The sequence below is a fragment of the Pezoporus wallicus genome, unplaced genomic scaffold (genome assembly GCF_028554395.1).
Source record: "Pezoporus wallicus isolate ANWC-B61680 ecotype Strahan unplaced genomic scaffold, APGP_CSIRO_Pwel_v1 scaffold_7392, whole genome shotgun sequence".
Lineage (NCBI taxonomy): Eukaryota > Metazoa > Chordata > Aves > Psittaciformes > Psittacidae > Pezoporus > Pezoporus wallicus.
Genome location: NW_026639923.1, coordinates 1,473,941 through 1,495,017, shown reverse-complemented (window position 1 = coordinate 1,495,017; position 21,077 = coordinate 1,473,941). Strand labels below are relative to the sequence as shown.

At 38.5% G+C, this 21,077-nt stretch overlaps 1 protein-coding gene across 1 annotated transcript; it reads right to left on the bottom strand.

Annotated features, from left to right (window-relative positions):
- Positions 1-803: 803 nt before the first annotated feature.
- IQCE (IQ motif containing E) lies at positions 804-20,705 on the bottom strand. The gene is made up of 21 exons (XM_057416902.1): positions 20,123-20,705; positions 19,507-19,554; positions 18,847-18,892; positions 17,397-17,522; positions 16,975-17,103; positions 15,978-16,048; positions 15,181-15,294; positions 14,480-14,530; positions 13,881-13,951; positions 13,588-13,660; positions 13,149-13,198; positions 10,399-10,556; positions 9,868-9,923; positions 9,341-9,549; positions 7,472-7,574; positions 5,115-5,198; positions 4,389-4,412; positions 3,348-3,443; positions 2,178-2,308; positions 1,362-1,686; positions 804-1,047 (listed from the first exon to the last, which is right to left on the bottom strand). Exons 1-20 carry the CDS (start codon positions 20,357-20,359, stop codon positions 1,662-1,664), a joined length of 1,902 nt encoding a protein of 633 aa, XP_057272885.1. The 5' UTR covers positions 20,360-20,705; the 3' UTR covers positions 804-1,047; positions 1,362-1,661.
- Between the last annotated feature and the right edge of the window lie 372 nt (positions 20,706-21,077).

Below are 21,077 nucleotides of genomic sequence, written 5' to 3'. Positions count from 1 at the left end.
ATGCATACTATTGCATTTACCAGAGTAGCTTCATCTTACACCCTTCCTTGGGTCTTAGAAGCACTTCTTCAGAAGCACAAAGCATTTAGTTTTGGGGTTTTTTTGCTTTAGTGATTCTTTATCCTTGGGTAGAACTTTACAACTACTTTCTCTGGGTTAGACTGGGCATACCGCTAATGACTACTGTAGCAAAGCCCAGGCAAAACAGGATGCTGCAGCACTTTTTTTCTGAGCGCTAGCACTAGGCATAACTAAAATCACTTAAAACTCTAATGTCTTCATAAGCAAGTACTTTCTACTCCTTCATAAAGTAGAATAGCCTCTGAATATGGAATAAAATAAAGTTGCTTAAATGCATTTTCCTTCACTGAAGGGTAACCTTTGCATTCACAATCCCTGCAGATCTGGCTTATTCCCATCTCCTATCTTAGAGAAACAGCCTCAGTTGCTTCCAGTATGCTCTGTTTCTGAGCAAGTCTACAGGGACTGTCAGCTTTTCATTGACAAAAAGCAAGTTGATGTTTCTCAAGTCACCCTCAAAACTGCTCTTTTTTCTCTAGCTAGTCTGTAAAAGCCTGAAATATCCCACTCTGGATATAACCAACCTGTTTCACTTTGGTTTTAACATCTTTGAAGCTGCATGTCTAAGGCTGCGTTACCTGCAGCATTGTTTTGCCTTTCATACCGAGTACTTCCAACATCCTCTTAAAAAGGCTCTTTGGCTTTAATTCCATCTTTTCACAAAGAGCAATGAGGAATACAAGAAGTAAACCAAATGGTGTAAAAGCCATAGAAAAGAGAGAGACATTTTCCCAGTTTGTATTATAGTAGTACTAGTTGGCAAAGTTACCCAGGACTTCATTTTTCTCTTTACTGCAGCATCTGAAGACTGCTGAAAACAATGTTACACATGGCTGACTAGGATGGTTCTTTTTACCAGATGTCTGTCCCCTTCAGAAACTAAGTAAGGATGATGAAAACATTCTCAGCTTGTCTATGGCTTCAGGCCCGAAACACAGTGGAAAGTACCATACTACAGCAACAGAGCTAAGGGGATTAAAAACAGAGAAGAGAGGCAATCCAGGGGAACATCATGTTCCTTGAATAATTACCACTCACATCAGAGAGAGACCCTCCAAACCACAGTTGTGACAAAAAAGGCAAAGCACTTGTGAGGAAGCTGGTACTGATACTGCCAAAGCTTTTTTTATGTAAGGAACTGCACTTGCCAGTATAAGCAACATGTCATCAAGTTAAAAGAAGACACAGAGTTCAATTATGCATCTGCATGTGCAGATGTTCTCTATAAAATTGTGTGCACCCACTCAATTACTTTCAAACATAGAGGAAAATGAAATTACCAGGAAGAGACAACATGATGTTTGAAGGTCACCTCTGGACTCCTGCTAAAACCAGTTTCTTCTCTGGACTGTGAACTGCAGAATCTCCTTTCTCATGTAATGCAGTGGACACAGAGGGAAGAAAGACATAATGCATCGCGTGAGGAACAGAGAAGTAACTGCAGCCTGTTTTCAGAGTGCATGCTGAAAAGTTTATGTTGCTAGCGTCCAAGAAACAAAAGCTTATCACTTGCAGAAGTGAGCTCCAGACACTAAAGTGAGGTGACAGCTTAACTCTCTTTGTAACCATGGCAGCCAACATTAAAAACTTTCTGAGGAGTAAACCTTGGAGAGAAAGGAGTATTTTTCAAGGCACAGTCACCACAAACCTAAGCAGTAAGCAAATCACTGTATTCTTCCTGAGCTAAATCACTAGATTCTAGCTCTTCCCTGTTCTTCCTGCAAATAACCCTTAACTTTTACATGTCAGAGCTTCAGATCCCCTTACATTAAGAAGGTGTATTAGCTATCAGTTTGATAACAATTGTATTTTGATTTTTTTTCCAAGGACTAATTATTTTACTTTACTTTTTCTCACTTATATAGAAATGAGAATGCAACAGGACATGGGAAGACCGCTACTGCCACTAGAAACCCTTTTAGTTGCATATCCTTTGGATTTTTTCACAAGTAAGTCCTCCCTTTGTTGGAATAATGGTCTTGTTTGCCTTCTCTGCCAAGAAACCAACACTAAAATTGTATTAAATAACTACCCCACCCCTGCAATAAAACCAATTTTGCTACTGCGTGTTGCAGAAGTATCTGTCCCTCACTTACCTCTCCACAAGCTGTTCTTTACGTGCTAAGTGAGCCCTGAAAGCAGACTGGATGAATGGTAGCATCTCATCTTTCTCCTTGCAATCAGAAGATGAGCTCGAGGAGTCTGACATGGAAGACCTGCTGGAGTTCTGCAAAGCAATCAGATAAAAGAAAACTGACCTTTACAGATTGCACAGAAGCTTTCACAATCTTTCTTCCGATTATGAAAGTGGTAGTTGAGCAAATATTCCCATCTTTTGGTCTGCCGTCTTTAAGGTTCTATGAGACTAAATCAGCAGGAAATGCAAATCTGATCATCGCACAAGCTTTGAAGCATCTGTATTCAATTAATGAAAGTGCAAACACCTGCAAGGGAAGTTCATTCATTTTCCAGGAAGGAAACCTTTTGAAGTCAAAGGAGTTAAGACAACCTTTGTAACTCACAGATACATCTTCTGCTTGTATCAAGCAAAAGTATTCAATCCTACTACTGAACCATTGGGCCAGTTTACCAAAAGAAAAGTGCATGTAAAGTGCAACCAGACAGAAAACCGGTATGGAGAATTACAAATTAGCCTGCTAAAGTTCTAAAGGATGTTCATCTAAGCTGGCAAATGACTTAGAGAAACTAAATGTTTAATTGGTAACAAGATGTTTTCGTATTCAGAACTGAACAATCTGGAGCAAGTTTGACGTGACAGAGGGCACAACTCTTTGGTTGAGCATGGCACATGTAAGACTCCTTTACTTTTCAATCCCATCAAAGATGCTTTCCAGATTCTTCTTTCTGAACTTCAGCAACAAAGGTTTATCTATTATTACAATGATCCAGCAGTGAACACTGAGAGCAAGTACAGTTTTCAACAGCACCCCAAATTAAAGAGTTAAAGGGTATGTTATTACCTGATGGGACAACCATTAAAAAAAAAAAAAAAGAAAAAGAGGAGTTACAGTCCATAATGCAGAGAAATTATAGCTTTAATCCAAAGAAAAACTGAACTAAAGAAGATGGAATGGGAGGCTATGGAATGAGCTTGGTATTTTTCTAGGATGACAGCTATGCTGCCAACCAGTGCATTAAAACAACATCACTGGGTGACTGACAGAATTAAGTCTGGAAGTAAAGTACTTTACACTAGAGACTAAACATAATGGGATGCCTGGGTACCCATTTGCCCCAACAATTACCTCGTTATGAGAATTTGCCTCATGCATCCTCTTCTTCATTAACAGTTTCTGTCGACCTAAATGTCCTCTGAAAGTTGCCTGAAGTGCAATAATTGCCTAGCATGGAGAGAAATAAGTAGATATTAGCTCCTTTGAAAGATGGCAGTTATAAATAAAACCAAAAGAGTCCAGAGGGAAGAGGCACAGGGGGAAAACAACTTTTCCCTGTGCAACAGAAACTCTTTGATGTCTTTATATTTGCTTATGTTTAAGGGACACACACATGTCTCCATTACTTCACAGGTACACTGCTGCAATCCAGAGAATGCCCAGCCTGTGACAACCCATAGACTTATACCTCCATGGGTTAAATTCAATCTGGGAGGTGTTCAGGACTTATCCTATCAAATGCAGTTGAGTTCTAGCTGTCAGGACTAGCCTGTATTTCACAAAGAGAGCAACATGCTCCCATTCCCATATTAGATAGCCCAGCAGGCTCAGTGATGCTCTGGCACAAGCAGAAACCCAGCCAAGCTGGCAGACCACTGTGGTGATTACACTGAACATAGCAAGTCTTTCCTCTCAGAGATTCTACTAGATTCTAATCAACAAAAAGCATCTAGATGTAAAGCTGCATGCCTGCATCACACGGTTTTAGAATTTGTTCTATAATACTCAGAGAGTATTATAGCAAAGGCTTCACATTCCTACTTCAAATGTTTCTGAAGACTCATCACAGTGAAAATTAACGCATCATTAGAATTATCTAATTTAGACAAAATCCTGTCTGTTGGTATCAAATTTTGATCAAAATTTGTTCATCTTGCAGAAGGTACTAAGTACAGAAAATGTGAGACCAAAAGGGGAACACTTTGACAAGATACATCAAACAAAACCGGGATGTTAGAAGGAAGATCATGAGCCAGCCTGAAGAACAAACACGATCTTGGTACAACAGCTTGTACTGCAGTGAAACTTCTTTAAAATAAAAGTTATTTCTATGTGTTTTGATATGAATTACATCTGTTTTACTGTTTTGTTGGCTGTCATAAGTACACTCACCTTGTCCAGATCAGTTACGCCTCGCTGAAATAGAAAATGCCAAAGTTAAAACTTGTATATATCTGTGCCATTATCTAATAAAGAGTTCCCATTTTTTCCCCAACAATTACAACGCAGAAAATACCTGTCCTTCCTCCCCCTAAAAACTCCAACAACAAACTTAAGGGAGCAAAATACCCAAGCTTTTCATCTTTGGAAGATGTGTGGATAGTACTTTCGTCTTTATTTTCCTAAAAAGCAACTACAAGACCCACCTCACATTATAGGTCCTATACATGGAAAAAGCAACACTATGTTTCTGCCCATAAAACAAAATTTAAGGTTAATGCTTTTTCTTTACATCATTTTGTCATAGTTGAACTCCTGTACTGTTTGAAGGATTTCTGCAAGGGGTATTCAACTTCTCAGTCATACTCCAAGGAGGCCAACAGCAGTGATGCTGCTTCAAGCACTGCTAGGCTTCCTTTGTTTCCCTGCTCACCCAGACTTCCCCATTCAGAAACCAGCTATCCTGCAATAGAAACAACAGGATTCTAGAGATCAAAGGCAAAAGCAGCAGCAGGCAGGACTTGAACAAAGCAGTGGAAGAGAAGATGGTGGTAAGGAACTGTATTGGGAAGCACTGCTGTAATTCCTGAAGCCTGGCAGCAGGTTACTGTACGTACTAAAACAAGAGCAAGATTCAGAGGGGAATATCCTCACTATTCCCCCATAGGAGAATCTCACCTTGTCCTGATACTTCTTCCAGTACCTCTGGATGATTCTGGCTGCTTCTTCTCTCCTTTGATGATCTTTGCCTTGCAGTGAAAACTGCAAAAGAGAATCTTTAAGTTGGTACACTAAAGACACAAGCTGAAATTCTATGAGGGAAACAAGTTACAAATAAATCAGCACCAGAGTTGTTAAATGTTCATCCTACCTGCAGGGCAGAAGGAAGTTACAGAGGAAACTCTTAGTTTGGAATACTGGTCTTGTTCAAACTCATCATCTAAATGCCCGTTACACCAAAACACATAGCTGTCCCCAGTTTAGCTGTTAGCAGAGCATGGGAATGGAAAGGTTTTCATTTACACATATTCCTATTTTTATATGCATTGGTAAAGCAGTAAGAGCTCCAACAGAGGAACCCACTGCTTTGTTGATCAGAAATAGCTTTTATATTATCAACAGACTGAGAACAAATGTCAGGGTACCAGATTTTGCAATTCTTCTCCAGGAAAGACTGGTGCTAATTAACTGGGGAGCTCTCTGATGTCTCATCCTGGCAACTGTGGTCCCATAATCATCTGTTTAAGCTTACTGATGAGTTTGCCACCATATGACTCCAACAAGACAGAAAGCTTGTGTAAATTGGCATAACTCTACTCTTCTATCTTGAAGAAAAAAATTAGAGGTAAAAGAAGACAAGAACAAAACAAGATTTTGTTCCAGTTATGTCTTCTGATTTGTGGTTGCATACTCCACCTCTCAACAGTTGATCCTTTTGATCCCTAATTATCCTGTACTAATTGTCATGCCTCACCTGCCAAACAAAAGTTAGCTGCAATTTTAAAAGACTAATTTAATTTGTGGATATAAAATTGTAAGTAGAGGAATAAGAGCCTTGGTAGACCCAGAAAAAAACCTCTTGATTCTGTGAAAATGATTTATTTATAACCTAAAAACACTGAGTTACAGGCTTAAGTTTAGCAAATGGATCATGTTATATTAAAAATGACAACCTACTATTAAAATGAAAAACTGGTAGGAACTTAGTGATAATTACAAATAATGGGAACATTTCAATAAAAGGATGGTTACTGGCCAAGAATATATATAGTCTGCAGAGGGAAAAAAAGAGCTGTTTGTTGGCTGTTTTTAAAGGCTCAAGTTATTTGGTATTCAAAACATCATCTAGCATCCATCAGCCTATAACTCACAAAAAAGAATCTAAGGAGTTGCAGAGTATATAAAAAACTAGCATCCTCTTAAGCTAGTGGACATTTTTATTCATATTTTTTACTACCCGTATTTCAGGGTCTATTTATTTTTAAGTACAAGTCATCAAAATCCCCAGGAATAATTTTCAATTTTCAGTTTTTAGTGGAATTAGATTAATATGACCATACTGCATGTGAAAAAAACATGTCTGACAGTGGCCACTCATCCCTACTGGCCAGTGACACCAACATTTGTTAGAGGGACAGAAGATTGCAAATACACCAAGTTAAATCATATTGCACCAAAAAAACCCCAAGTGATGAGAACTCCATTTAAGACTGTTTAGGAATAACAGGTACCCAAATATATTAGATACTGGAAAATCCAGACAGAAGAGGTTATGAATAACTCAGCTCCAGAAAAATTTCATTTCCAAGGGGGATAAGGGTTTATTTTATTTCTTGATATCCATCCTTCCTAATTCTTACTCAAATATGGCATCCCATCATCAGTGGAATTGAGAAAACCTCTATTTTTATGATTAGTGCTCTACATCCTGTAACCCATCCCATGGAAAAGTACCCTGATTGCATCCAAAGAAAAAAGCTAATGAATATTTTCTGAATTGCTCTAACTGAGCACTTGACCAGCATAAAAATCACTGAAAAGGGTCTTCTGTCTTTTGCCAGCCTGCCAGTGACTTATCACACTTACCTGTGCCTCTGTCCTTTACCTAACAACTCCTACAAGACCTCCCTCCCTCTCCAAAACTTGACTGAAATTAGCTAATGAGTTCAGATGTTATAAGAAGATATAAGGAAAACCACAAATGTCTTTCTTTTTAAGTCAAAATCCCCAAACACTAAAAAGCAGAAGCTTTTTGCAACATTCCACTGAATAAGGAAAAAGCAAAAGCAGACACTCACCAAGAGAAAAGCTCCAAAAAAAAAAAATAATTGCAGTGGCAATTATTGAAACAACTTATCAACAAATGCTGGGAATTAATCATCATTTCAAATCTCTATGACAAGATTTAATGTCTCTCTGAAAAAACACAGCTAGCAGCTATTTAGACTATCAGCTCAATTTGCAATCTATTGCTTGGATGCAAAGGGAAAAAACAACACACCACCACCACCATCCAAACAAAAACATGTCTGTACCTTAAGACCCTTTTCCACTTTATCTTCTGTCACTTGACTCTTCTTTTCCTCTTCTTTTGGCTCGTGTTTCCCTAATTTCTGTGTCAGGTTCTCGATTTCCACTCTAAGGTTGGAAAAGCAAAAATATTTATAGGTAGTAATTATCTGTTGTTACTGCTTTGAAAATATTCAGCCTAATTCACGAGATTTGGCTGTCTTTTTTGTTTGTTTGTTTGGGGTTTTTAAGGCCAAAGTGTGAAACTGCTCAGAATAACATGATACATCTTCTCACAGTAACAGACATAGAATCATAGAATAGTTAGGATTGGAAATGACCTTAAGATCATCTAGTTCCAACCCCCCTGCCATGGGCAGGGACACCTCACACTATGTGACAGCAGTTCTCAAGTTGTGATAGGACAGCCTACATTAGCATCAGAACGTCCCAATGTTACAATGGTACCCTTGATACTTTTAATAATGCATCGAGATCTGCTACAGTTTCGTATTTGTCACAGTCCTTTCCTGCAAAGCAATAATGAAATCACTTCTTTTAGCCACTCTTGCACAGGATCATTACCAAGTTATACAAAATACATGAAGTATTACATTCTTAGTTACAAATTACATGAAGTAAATGGAATGACATATTAGCAATGGTCTAGAACATAGGCTAAGATAAGGTATAGATACTACAGTTCTTTCTTAGAAAGAAAAAATGTCCCTGAGGCCAACATGGCAGCTCTCTTTTTCCATTTATCTTCTTCATTTTTATTATAATTCAACAATTATTTTTATTTTTCCTATACTATGTGGTCTTCCAGTTCCCTTAAAAACACTGTAGAATTCTTCCCCTAGTAACTTACTCCATCCCTCCTAACCAGTTCTGTTTAAATGAATTCCCAGCTTCCTGCAGTTCAGATGAACCCACATGGATTTTTAGCCACTTCAAATGAGAATTATACTTTTGACAGGTATTTTTTGTGGTTCTGAAAGGATCTACCAATACAAAATGTGATTCCTTAGAGTCTGCTGTCCTGCACTCTTTTCTGACACTTCTGTATATCTTATTCTGACACTTCTGCAGCTCCACTTCAACCTTAGCCTCCAGTAACTGCTTGATATCTAATCTACAAAAGGTATTAAGGAGATCTAAGCAATACTTAGGACATCCATACTTCAACAAAGTTATTGTTTGATTGAACTCCTACATAAAATAGGTTTTCTCAATTTGTAAAGTAACTGTTTCATTTTCCCCTTTTAAACAAAACAAAATGCAAGCATACGTTGTTCAGAAGCAAAAGGCCTCTCCACACATTCATTCTTGATCAGAGGCAAGTTACACAGGAGGCAGCATCTTATCAACAACACATAGTTGTGTGCACATCTCTGCTCATGTGAGAGATTAACCTGCCTGCCCTTATGCACTGACACATCAAATGAGTCCAAGCAATACAAACTGCAAATCGATTGCTTACTGGGGAGAAAAGAAGTCCCACTGCATCACATGGCAGAAGGCAGGCTTTAATAAAGGGAGAAAGTGGTAGATCAGGACAAAATGTTGAAAAATAAGACAAAGTTTTTACAGCAAAATTCTTGCTGTGTAAAGTGACATATAATCCCAAAAAGGCTTTTCAGTGTGGTTGGCAAAAAATATGCCTTGAAAAAATGCGTTAGGAACAAGCAGAAATTCTCATTTTCCAGCCTCTTTTTCCTGCAATGTAATTTTACAGGGCTAGAAGTAGTTTTTGAAATAAAAGCTGAAGGGACCCTCCAAATTCGTTTTCTTACTGAAAATATGAAGAACTTGTTACATCATTTCACAACGTGATAGGAAATACTAATTCATACATAGTAAAGAGCAATATCTTAGACAAAAGTCACACTTACTCTTTACTGAGTAAGAAACTTTGAAGTACCCTCTTATCTTTCTGGAGTTTCTTCACTAGCTCTTGGAGGCGATGACATTCCTCAAGATAGTCTACTTGTTGAGAGACTGGATGATCCAGGTCTTCGGAAGTTGAACATGGTGGAGAAAATACCTCTGACTCACAGGTATCTGCTGATGGCACCCTGGCGTTCTCCATGGCATTTATTTTCTAAACAGGATAAAATTTACATGAAGAAAAATAAAAAGGGGAAAAAAAAAAAACCAGAAAATTAAATTTAACATAAAATTATTTATTTAGGCCATGAGAAAAGATGAAGTGGAAGTTAATTCTAGAATGTGCATCTACATGTAACAAGTATGAGAAAAGTAAAAAAGGAGAAGGCGCACATGGTACAGACATCAGTTTACATGTATGAGGCAGAACACACAAGGCTGATAGTCTGAAGGACTACATGCCATGAGCACAAGCCAGTGGTTCTGCATCTTTTGCTCAAAGACAGGCAAGATTATGATTATGAGCACTTACATTTTCTAGTTCTGAAATCCGCCTCACCAGCCTGGGTATGCTCCACTCACTGTAATCTAAATACAATAACAAAGCTTTAAACATGAAACTGTAGCAGTGAGTCAACATCGTTCTTGCTTTTCTGAAACTTCTGTCCATATAGAAAGACCATCTAAAGACCTCTGAACCCCAACTGTAAATGTGCACCAATGAAAAAATGAGAATGGTCTTAAAATATCTGACTTCTGCATCAATTAGTTATCAATATAAACCATTCAGATTCAGCAGTTTCAGAAACTTATATTTTCAAGTGATTCCAGTCCAGAATTCTCAGGGTTAACAATAAAGGAAACCCAGGTCTGACTGGAGCAGCACATCCAGAAGTCACAGATTTCTGTAAGAAACTTCTTATTCCAGCCTTTGCCCCTCCTGAATCCTCACTCTTGTAATAACTCCCTTATTTGTACCACTGTAGTGTCCTGCTCTCAAACACATCTTTCAAATGTACCTAAATCCCTTGCCCCAAATTCACCAAGTTTTCAGCACACGTACTTTCTGTTTCATTGGAAGGAGGAGAACTGCACAGTACATGATCTAAATCTTCTTTCAGCCTCCGATTCTCAGCCTGCAAATTTTTGATGGTCCTGCATAATCTCAGGACAGCAGCATTCAGTGCCTTTAGGTGTTTTTGGGTCTCTCTGCTCTCTGTACTTTGAAATGGAATCAAAACCAGAAAGTTAACTTAGAAGCAGAGAACAAAGCAGCAGCATCAAAAAAGGTGAAACAGCATCACTGTGTTACTGTCTCAGCTCCCCTCCAACAGCATTTCTCAACATTTTTTACTTGACTTACCTATTCTGTTAGGAAAAAACATTCAAATACCATCTTGCTCAACACTTCTACAACTGTTTTAATTTGTGTCAAAGAAAAAAGATACTTTGAAAGCTCATTACTTCTACTTCCTCCCCCCCTCTGTTTCATTAACACATAATCAAGGGTGCTTGTATGGGTTTTACTTATTTGGGTTTCTATTTGTTTTGTTAACCAACCTTATAATGCTTTACTGGCGCTCTACAGACAACTGATTTAAAATCATTTATATTCAGCCAACCAGGAGGCTCCTCCAAACAAGTGTTCAGCATGGAAAGCTAACCTGCGTGCTCTGAATTGCTTTCCTTCACTTAACAGATTTGTACTGGGAGAGAGAGAGGGCTATAGATGGAATAACTCTCAAATCCAACACAAGTGTATTTTCAGATGTGAATGCTGTTCTAGGGTAAAAGAGACTATTCCTGTGAAAGCAAACCCCAGAGAGATCTCTTTCTTCATTTAAGATACATTTCAATCAATGTGAGATTTGAAACAGATTTGAAGAATACAGCTATCATCAACGTGATGGGAGTAAAAAGCATCAGAAAAGGGAAAACCTGTTATGTGTTACAGTTGTTTTAAACATATTAGAGTGGTTTTGCCTTTTTTCATTTTTCTAATAAATGGGGAAGAAATCTCAGTTTTATAGATGTGAAAAAAGTTGTAAAGTTTGTTAACAAAATAGATTCCTAGTGAGATGAAATACTTCATTGCTATGAGAAAGTTCTTAAAAACTTACGGAAACAAAGGTTTGAAGTAACTGATGGACCTACTTTTGGACAAATGACAATGACAGAATAGTGTGCAAAGAAATCTCACATCACAGCCACTGGAATAATTACAAGGTAAAGGGAGAAACAAGTTTACAGTTAGAGTATCAGGTTGAAAAGCTGAATCTAATCTTCCTTTTGGATATGAAAAGGAAATTAAGCCATATACACAAACAAATAAGGTTGACATGCCATGGATGTCTGTTCATGAGTTGTGCCAGGCAGAAGGTAAAAAAACTCCAAAACTAAAACCCAGAACACAACACAACCAAAAATTGGAAGTGATAGAAATGATAGGAATCTTCACTGTATCACGGAGTGACATTATTTGATGCTCATCAAAACAATGAAAGAATTGCAGACCATTTTGAGCACTGGAAAGGTCACCTAGTTTTTAGCTACAACTGGATACTACAGCTTCATATATAAGCAATCGTATTTCAGCATTAACACTGAAAAAGGAAAGCTAAATGTGATTTACTTCAGCCAGAAATAATGTAGACAAGCATAGCGAAAGAAACAACTCTCCTACAACTGTATGTGCCAGAGTCCTGAACTTCAACATCACTTATTATTTCAGCTCTCAGCCTCTCAAGTAGAGACTGACAGTCACATAATGGAGAGAGACTGCCCTGACCACTGCTTTTTGAAGCTATGAATAAATTAAGAACAAGGAAGAGACCTGATGACTCATTTCCACCTGTAAATAAATGAGGTGTGATGGCTTACAGCCTCCAGAGGCCAGTCACTGCATGCCTGGGCCAAAAGAGATCTTACCTTTTTAAAAACAGTGACAAAACAAATTGCACTTTCCAATCCACAAGACACAGTGAATTAGGGAAACACAAGTAGTTACACATCATGATCCATAAAGAGTTCTCATGTGTTTCTATCAGTCTAAATAATTATAACCCAAATTAAGACAGTTGTCTGTACGTAACACCAGGAGGACAAGCACATTTTGAAGTGGTGTGGTAAAAAAATTTCCAACCCTACAAGACTCTATCACCCTCTTCTCAGCAAGAATAACACTCCCTTGCATAGATGCTTTTAATTTTCTTTCTGGAGCTTTGTCTTTTGCTGTTGTGCTTTTGATTTTTATTTCCTCTGTAGACTATTTATTCCCATCACCATGTATAAACCCACATAGTAGTGACAACCACTAGCACAAGCTTGACAGTTTCCTACTGGTGCTGCTCATGGACAACTCATAAGAGCTACCCTGACCTCTAGATCTGTGTACCACAGGAAAATGTTTACTCCAAAATACCTTCTTAGCAGCATACACTTTAGAGCAAGATGCAGACCTGACTCAAGAATAAAACGCTAAATATCTAGCGAGTTTGTTGCAGTCACCAGTGATATCAGAATACATGTGATTATGGGGGAAGATGGGTTTTATTTAACAGATAAATTTTCAAAGCTTTCCTGTACTTCTCAAATAGCTCTTTTCTCCCCACATCCACAAAATTACCTAGAAGAAAAAGATGTGACTAAGACATGCCAAGGCTGTGAAGCCAACCAAAGCAGTACCAAAAAGCAAATCCATCAATCTAAATGACAAAATAAGCTGTTCCCATGTAGCTGTTTTCCACCATAAAATAATACATGATATATCAAACACATATATGCAAACATTTTCCTGAAAAGAATTTAACGTACTTTTTCCTCATAGCCTCAGATTTCTCCAGGAGCTGTTGGAGACGATGAACCTGTGAAATATGAAATACAGATTCCATTAAGGAGCTAGCTGTGCAAGCTGACATTGCTAACACCACACATTTGTCCATTAGGTGAAAATCAGAACAAGATTCTTTGGGCAGCAATAGAGGCAATGATGCCAGGTTACTGTTATATTGGCTTTCCTCTAGATACTACACTTACGGGATATACATTCGTTTCGTTATTTCCCCCTTTTTGTTAACACACTCAGCTTCTTGAGGAAAAATAATTGGAGCTATGAGAGTATCTAAGAAAATCTGATTCCACTTACAGGTGCAGCTAAGCTGTAAAAACTATCTAAACCAGTCCATTTACACTTTGACTCAATCACTGAAAAGCTTCCTCTCCTTATGCACAAGGAAAGATGTTTCAGACATACCTCTTCAGAGCAGGTTTCCATAGCTAACTTCATTTCTTCCAAATTAGTGGACTTCATGTCTGCCTGGAATTTGCTAAAATAGAATAATCCAGTCAGACCATCAAAGATGCTGCAATGCTTTTTGGCTAAAAATTTCTGTCTGGGCTGTTTATAATTACTAACATGTTCTCAGAGTTCATTAAAACATCTTAAGGGACAGAAGAATACAGACTGAAAATAACATGGACTTCAAATTGCCTTTATCATCTATCTAATACAAGCCTCTATCCTACCCCCAGCCAAAAAAGTCATACTTAATAGTCTTGTCTCTCTCCTTCCACAATTGTTGTAGCTTGAGAATCCTCTGCTTCAATCCATTAGCCACCTACAGAAAGAACAAAGCTCATGAGTACTACAACAACCCATCTCTTCACTGAAGTTCTATTTCTCCATAATCTTCCTCTGTCTTTATAAATTGTACCTAACTAGATACACTTATTCCTATATACTTCAGTACTTAGTAAATCATATGCATGTCTGCTACCCTCTGTGAAAGGCAACACTGATGAATTCAGATACCTAATTTAAGCTGGTTATGTTACCACAGATACAACATTTACACACAATCATTAAATAAAAAACATTTTGCCCATCACCCTGCTAAATTCAAAGCAGCCAGTGATAGGGAGAATGCTTCCTAAACACATTCAAGACAATGACAAAGAAATCTCCCTAAAGTAACGTTAATTCCAGATCTTTGTTACTGGTTTCTTATCTGACCACAGAAATGATGGTAACATGATTCCCTAATTGTTTATTCTTTCTTACTTCACTCCATTATTTATTTAAATCGGTAGCGTTTCAGCTTGGCAAGAGGAAAAAGGAAAGCAAAACGTAATGAAGAAACTATTACCCATCCATTATTATTCATCTTTTCTGACAAAGCTTGTCCCATCTCGGAGCCCTGGTAAGACATATAAAGCAAATGACCAACATTGCTACTTTATTCTATTGCTGACTCTTTCCACAGAATTTTCTATCCTACTCCTCTCAACAGTCATTAAACAGTCCAACAGCTTAAGTTCTGAGGCCCCTGTGCTCATTCTTTTGTATTAGCATGCTTCTCCCAAGATATAGAACTGCACAGAGAAAGTGAGAGCTACAAGGATTTCCATGAAATTCAGGTCTTCTGACCATGACCCTAAATGCTTCTCAGCCTTATGGGCCTGACAATAAAGCTTATGTTTTACTTCCTGGCTCAGGTCTCAGGACTGCCTGCATCAGTCATCATGCAAGAGGTTAAATCCCTTTTACTCTCAGGAAAAATATGCAGAAAGCAGGCCTGTACAGAGACAGCATCTCATTTTTTCCTTCAGTAAGTACCTTTGCTAAGTAAATTTGTTTGCACATTATGGCATGATCTTCCTTTGAACTGAGCTGGCAAGCTGAGATACACAAAACAGAAATCCATTCATACCAACCAACCACCTCTCATATTCGAGCTCATCATTCCTAGAAACAAACACACTACAGCTTCTGAAACCTGGAAAGACAAGAGGATCACACTGCTCAGCACTCTTGCCCCACTTTTATCCCCCCACAAGAAATAGTGACCTTGAAAGGATCCAACAGCTTTTCAATTTGTTTATCCTTTCTATTGATCATTTCTTCTAGTTGACGAAGCTTAGTTTTCATTTGATTTCTCTCAATTTTCTGAGCTTGTACTGTCTGAAAGAGGGGGCAAAAAATCATAAGCGTATTTCAGAAATAGAAATGCACTGAGTTTTCATATGGAAACACGCTTTGATGTCAAAACCAATCCAATTATGATGGTGAGGATGAAGAGTTAAAAAAAAAAAGAACTACAAAAGATATCACCACACTGGACCAGGGCTGACAGATAAGGGGGGGTGACAGGGCAAAGATAAAAAGAAAAGATTTAACAGAAAGACAACCTTACACAAATGATCTACAACAGCCAAGATGTTTGCACAGAGGTAACCCTAGTGTGCAACATGCCAAATCCTCATGCTTCATGTTTCACTGCACTAAACTGAAAATGTATTAAGATGTGATGGGTCACAGTCAGGAAGGAGGTAAGATTTAAAAAAGGAGGTGGAGACAAAGAAACCAAAATGCAATGAACCTTTTCAGCATCCAGCTATGGCCATGGCTGGGGTTCAGCATTGGATATACCTCAAGGCTTCCACATCCAGTACTCAGAAGCATCTATCACACCATAAGAACAGTGAAATTGCCTTAAACAGACACAAGTTTAGTTTAGCCTTACATTACAAATGCAAAAAAAAATTGGTGGGTGTCCCAGTAGTAGAAACCAAAGTAATCTGAATCAATAAGGTCTGGATGAAGCAACGCTGTGACTTTCTATGTAAGTATCACAGAGACTGTACCTTTTTCAGTTGTATAATTTCATCATACATATCTTCTTTGTCTTTGTAGTTAGGATTCCCAGGAATGTAGCCTACAGAAAAAGGTATGTAAAATAAGCAGATCCAAAAGAAGTATTTTTAATCAAAAACCTTAGAGAAAAATACCTAGAACAGCACTAAACTGGAAACTAGGCTTCCAGCGTGAAAATCGACTTTAGAAATGGAGGTGAAATGAAAATGTTACTGTATAAAACTTCTGCCAGATTTTACAGCCAATTTTTCCTAACTTCTTCTCTATGGTGCTACATTGAAATATCCATCTCAAGAAAGATCTGCACTTCATAGAAGACTGCAGTCTTCTCATCAAAAAAAAATTATTTACAAAAGACTTCTAAAAGATGGCCATAATCTGTTTACCTATTTCTGCCTGACATGTAAATGTTTACCAGCTTTTAAAGTTGCCAGAAGCTGTGTACTACCAGCAAGGTATTGTTTCAAAAGTAAGTGGGATTTTTTAAGCTTACAGTTCTCCTTTAAGAAAAGCAGGATAAAAGTTTTACATTTTGCTCTTCTCATAAAACTCAATTAATTTAGTATCACAACCACATGATAAAACAAGAGAAGTAAAAGGAGTCAATTACATAGAATTTGAGGCAAGCAGATGGTTTCTATCAATGGTTCCTAAACTATGTTTTACAAAGTCACAATAAATTGTCTACAGCTGGCCCATTGAACCATATTATATTTGCAACGTTTTCAGCTGCAAATGCATGGCAATTTGCAGAAAGTTCTGAAAGCTAATAGTGATTCATTGCTCCCAAAAATTTGGAACCCCCCATCTTATCCAATTTAGAAATCTCAAAACTTATCTCATGGATCATATTTCAACACATATTTTAATACAGGCTAAACCAAAATGGCTTTTGCTTTACTAAAGTTAAGATCTTAGGGAGTGTGTGCTTTTACACAGAGAACAAAGATCATTAACTTTCATCTACCACACCATTACATAGCTTACCATTGCTAGAAGAACAAGAATGTTTCGGGGTCTTTGTTCCTAGAACTTCCTTCAAATATTCCGGAGTGCTACTAAAACCAGCTTGCACATGCCCCATGTCAACATCTGACTTCAGAGGATAGCTCATTCCTGCCAATAAAAATGGAACAAAAAATGCAAAAACCAGGGATAACTCTGAATTAACTTTGTGGATTTATTTTGAGCAAATGCAATATAGAAAGCTCCAGATGTTTTAATTATTCTGTCTACAAATGCCAGTGCTTCAGATTAGATAATTCCAACCACCCAAACAAATAATAATGAAACGACTTTGTATGTAGCCCATAATGAAACACAAATCTGTTTCTTAAGAGTTTATACATTAAGCTCTCCACAACACTGATTTTTATCCATATATGCAGATAAATTTTCTATACCAATACCTTGTTTCAGTGATCTTAGCCTTTGTTTTTTTACATCTGCACTCTCAAGATATTCACTGCCTGTTCCCTGAGGAGAAGGCCAAACTGTAGCTTTTCTGGAATACAGTTGTGTGCTGTATGGAGATCCTGTAACAAAAGGGAATATCTCAGTGTTGCCTTAAAAAGCTCAAGGTCACAAAAATTCTCTTTGTCTCATACTTCAAGGCTCACACACACAATTCTATTACTTATAAAAATAGGAATTAACAGCATATTACGTACCGGTTTATAAGGAGCAGTGGGACATTAAACTACAGGAAAAAAAAATCATCATAAAGAAAAATCAATCTAATTCCCAAAGAAATAAAGATGCTTATAAAGAGGCATAATGACAGGAATATGACTTAACACAAGAAGAAATAGTTATGTGTAAGAATGCCTATCCAAACTGTACAATACCTGCATGTCTAAATTCATTTATTAAATTAACCTTTGAATTAATGTATATTTTCTTGCAGTAATTGAAGAACAGAATCAGTCTGATGCAACTTCTGGGGAACCCCTCACATTACTGCTTCAGGTATGGCAGTCACGTTCAAATACTGACAGTAATTCCACTTTAGATTATTAATACAGATGTGCGCTAAATGGACTAACTAGTTACTCTTCAAATCACCATGAGAAGTACATACATTAAGAAACAATGTCACAAACATCATAGTGGAAATGAAACAGCTATTTTAAATTCCATCCTTTAGGCAAGCAAAGGGATTTCAGGAAAAGCATTAAGACAGATGTACAGCATGCCTCTTCCTCAACCTAAAGCCAAGCTTAAAAGTACAACATTATTTAACTTATTAGAAACAAAACACTCAGCAACACTTTGAGGTAAAGTCTTCTTTGAAATCTTCACTGGACCTATACAAAGGAAAGTAAATGGAAAAGTAAGAAACATAAAGACCCCCAAAAAAGATAAAACGCCACATTAAAACTGCAGATCGAATAATAACATTGCACTTCTATGGTCACATGAAAAAAACCCAAACAGAACAACACAAACAAAACCAACCAACAAATAAGAGAACTGCTTACTCTGCAAACACAGGTATCTACTGGATGGTATACAGGTGCAGGAATTCTAGATTCTTTCTGTACAGCAAGTATCAACATTTCTCCAAAACGAAAAAGAAATTCAGAATGCTTGCCATTAGAAGTGATAACATAAGAAGGAAGTAGTTTATATGGAAGAAGCAAGAAATGCAACTAAACTATTAACATCAGTATTTAGCCTATAAAAGTCTAACTTCACAGGTTATAGAACAAATCTCAGATAGGTGCACTCCGCACACACCAGTAAATAATTCTAAGGAGAATAATAAGATGTTGTTTCAAGTGAATCTTCCAGTTCCTGTGTCCCACAAATCTCTTGTTCTGCAATAACAGAAGCAGAAGAAAAAAATTTGCTACTTACTACTTGGTAACTTCGGAGGCTTGGTAAAAAGTTTCTTCTTTAACTTCTGGAAGAGACAAAGAATTTTTTTATGTATTTAAAATATTCTACTTGTCAAAGATTTCCGTGTATAATCTCAAAATTGGCTTCAAGCTCCATTTTGTATGAAGCTAATTTGTTTTAAAAACACAGTAAATATATGCAGATTTGGCAACAGTGACCAGAATTAAGGTGGTGCCTACTGAGGTTTTACACTGCAGATAGGAAGTAGTCTATTCATGCTCAGAACACTAAGACCTTCCCCATTGGTATTAAATAAGAGCAGCAGCAAATTCAAGATGATCACAGAGTAGAGGCTAATCTACAGAAGCATTTAGCTAGAGGAAAGCCTTACTCAATTCCATTAAAATTCTGTAAAACAATTACATAGGCCCATAACTTTATAGAACAGCAAAGTGAAGCCCAACGTCACTTGCAGCCCCAAGTGCTGAGAATTCAGATGCCTGAATTCCATCTGGAATTAGAGGGGTTTGGATGAACTACATTGCAATAATATTGTTAGCTATCCCTCTGAAGAGTATCTTACCAACCAGGAGACATCATGCTGATGTAAAATGCGCAAGAACATGCCAAGAGGCCTTTTAAAGCATTCATCCACAGCACTCCATTAATAAAACTCACCAGTTCTGGATCCAATTCACAGGTCATCGCAGATGGGCCGTCATCTCCCTGGGAAATGAGAGGCATTAACTGTGACATGTGCTACTAAACAATCGGTTATAATACACACCCAGAAAACTTTGTATCCTTTTACTATCACAACGAAGTTAGAGTGCAATAAATTCAAATGGTAAATGTGTCAACATTGTTGCAAAACCCAGCATCATTTGCTCCAACACAAACATTCTGTGTGACACAGTGCAAGTCACTTCAGCCTCAAGTCACAGAGACTTAATGCACTTCAGCACAGAGCATTACAACAGCTGAACCTTCTGGTGCCTCATCTTCCATGGTGCTGGATTTGAGCAGATTTCCACCATCAGTCCACTGGTAAGAGTTAAGCAGCAACTCATCTATCTGTCCTCTTCCTCACTTACTTGTTCCTATGCTATGTTATGTTATGGGAACACTCAGTAAACTCAACTGGAGAAGTCATCAGGCTGAGGATAAAAAACCCCAAACCAAGGAATCAAAGAAGTGGTGAACTTTTCCTCAGCTTGAGCTAACAAGTTTCTCTGCTTCTCAAATACAGACATTTCCACTGTAGAAGGAAAATTGTGCTTTGCTTTCAAGTTACCTGAGTGTATGCTGCCCTCGGAAAAAGAGCACCTTCACTTGGTGCTGTCTCCATTAGGCTCACAGCTGCAGCACGAGTCTTTGGATAGATGCCGATGTCTGTAAGAAGCAGGGCAATGTGAAATACTTTTTGAGAACCCTGGCTGACATAACAGGGGCTGGGATTGACAGCAGCAGAGCAAGTAAACCAGCTTTTTGTGCTGGCTGAGAGCAAGCAAGTATACATCTCACACACCATGCCACATAGTTTTTAATTTCCTGAGGCGATGTTCCTTGCAGCACACTGATTATTTGCTGTTATTTTAAGGCCTCTCACTGTGGGAGATCTCTCTACCCCACTGCAGCTATCACATTAGGAATCAGAGAATACAGAAGGCGCTCAGCCTCGACAGGAGATGGCAAACAACAGCACATCCACCAGGATATTAACGTGCAATAACAAAAACACCAGTCCTTGGAAACCCTCACACTCCCTTTCCTTTTGGAAAGCAGGCCCAACTAGAGCCACCTACGACAGGTAAGAGCACATAGTGGCTCCCATTAAAGGGCCTCAAATCCTCCACCTGGAATCAAACCCTAACCACCCCCCGCGCCATCCTCCTAGTCACCGCCTCACCAGCCCGTCCAGCTTGAGGGGGGTCCAGGCTTTGCCCCGGTCTGAGGCCACCTCCTCCTCCTCACCCTCGCTCCTTACCAGCTCCTCCCCTCCGCGGCCTTGGCGGGCTGCGGGCAGACACGGCAGGCCGGACTCTCACCGCCAGCGCTTCCGGGTTGCTGAAACCATGGCAACCAGCAGCTAGACGGCTGCGCGGGACACGGGGACAAGCGTAGAGACACGGCTCTGAGAGCAGCCCCGTGCGGGTACTGCCGCTGGAGCACCCACGGGGCCTCCTCCTGACTCTCCCACAGAGGCCGACAGGGCCGAAGGCCACGCATGGGACGCTCCGAGAGCGTTC

What these genes read in the sequence shown, in the direction of transcription:
- IQCE (XM_057416902.1), bottom strand. Translation starts at nt 20,359, where the DNA reads ATGGTGTGTGAGATGTATACTTGCTTGCTCTCAGCCAGCACAAAAAGC. An exon ending in AGCTGTTGGATCCTTTCAAG is followed by an intron (nt 14,531 to 15,180) that starts GTCACTATTTCT and finishes ATGTCTTACCAG; the next exon opens with GGCTCCGAGATGGGACAAGC. An exon ending in GCGTAACTGATCTGGACAAG is followed by an intron (nt 3,444 to 4,388) that starts GTGAGTGTACTT and finishes TCTCCATGCTAG; the next exon opens with GCAATTATTGCACTTCAGGC.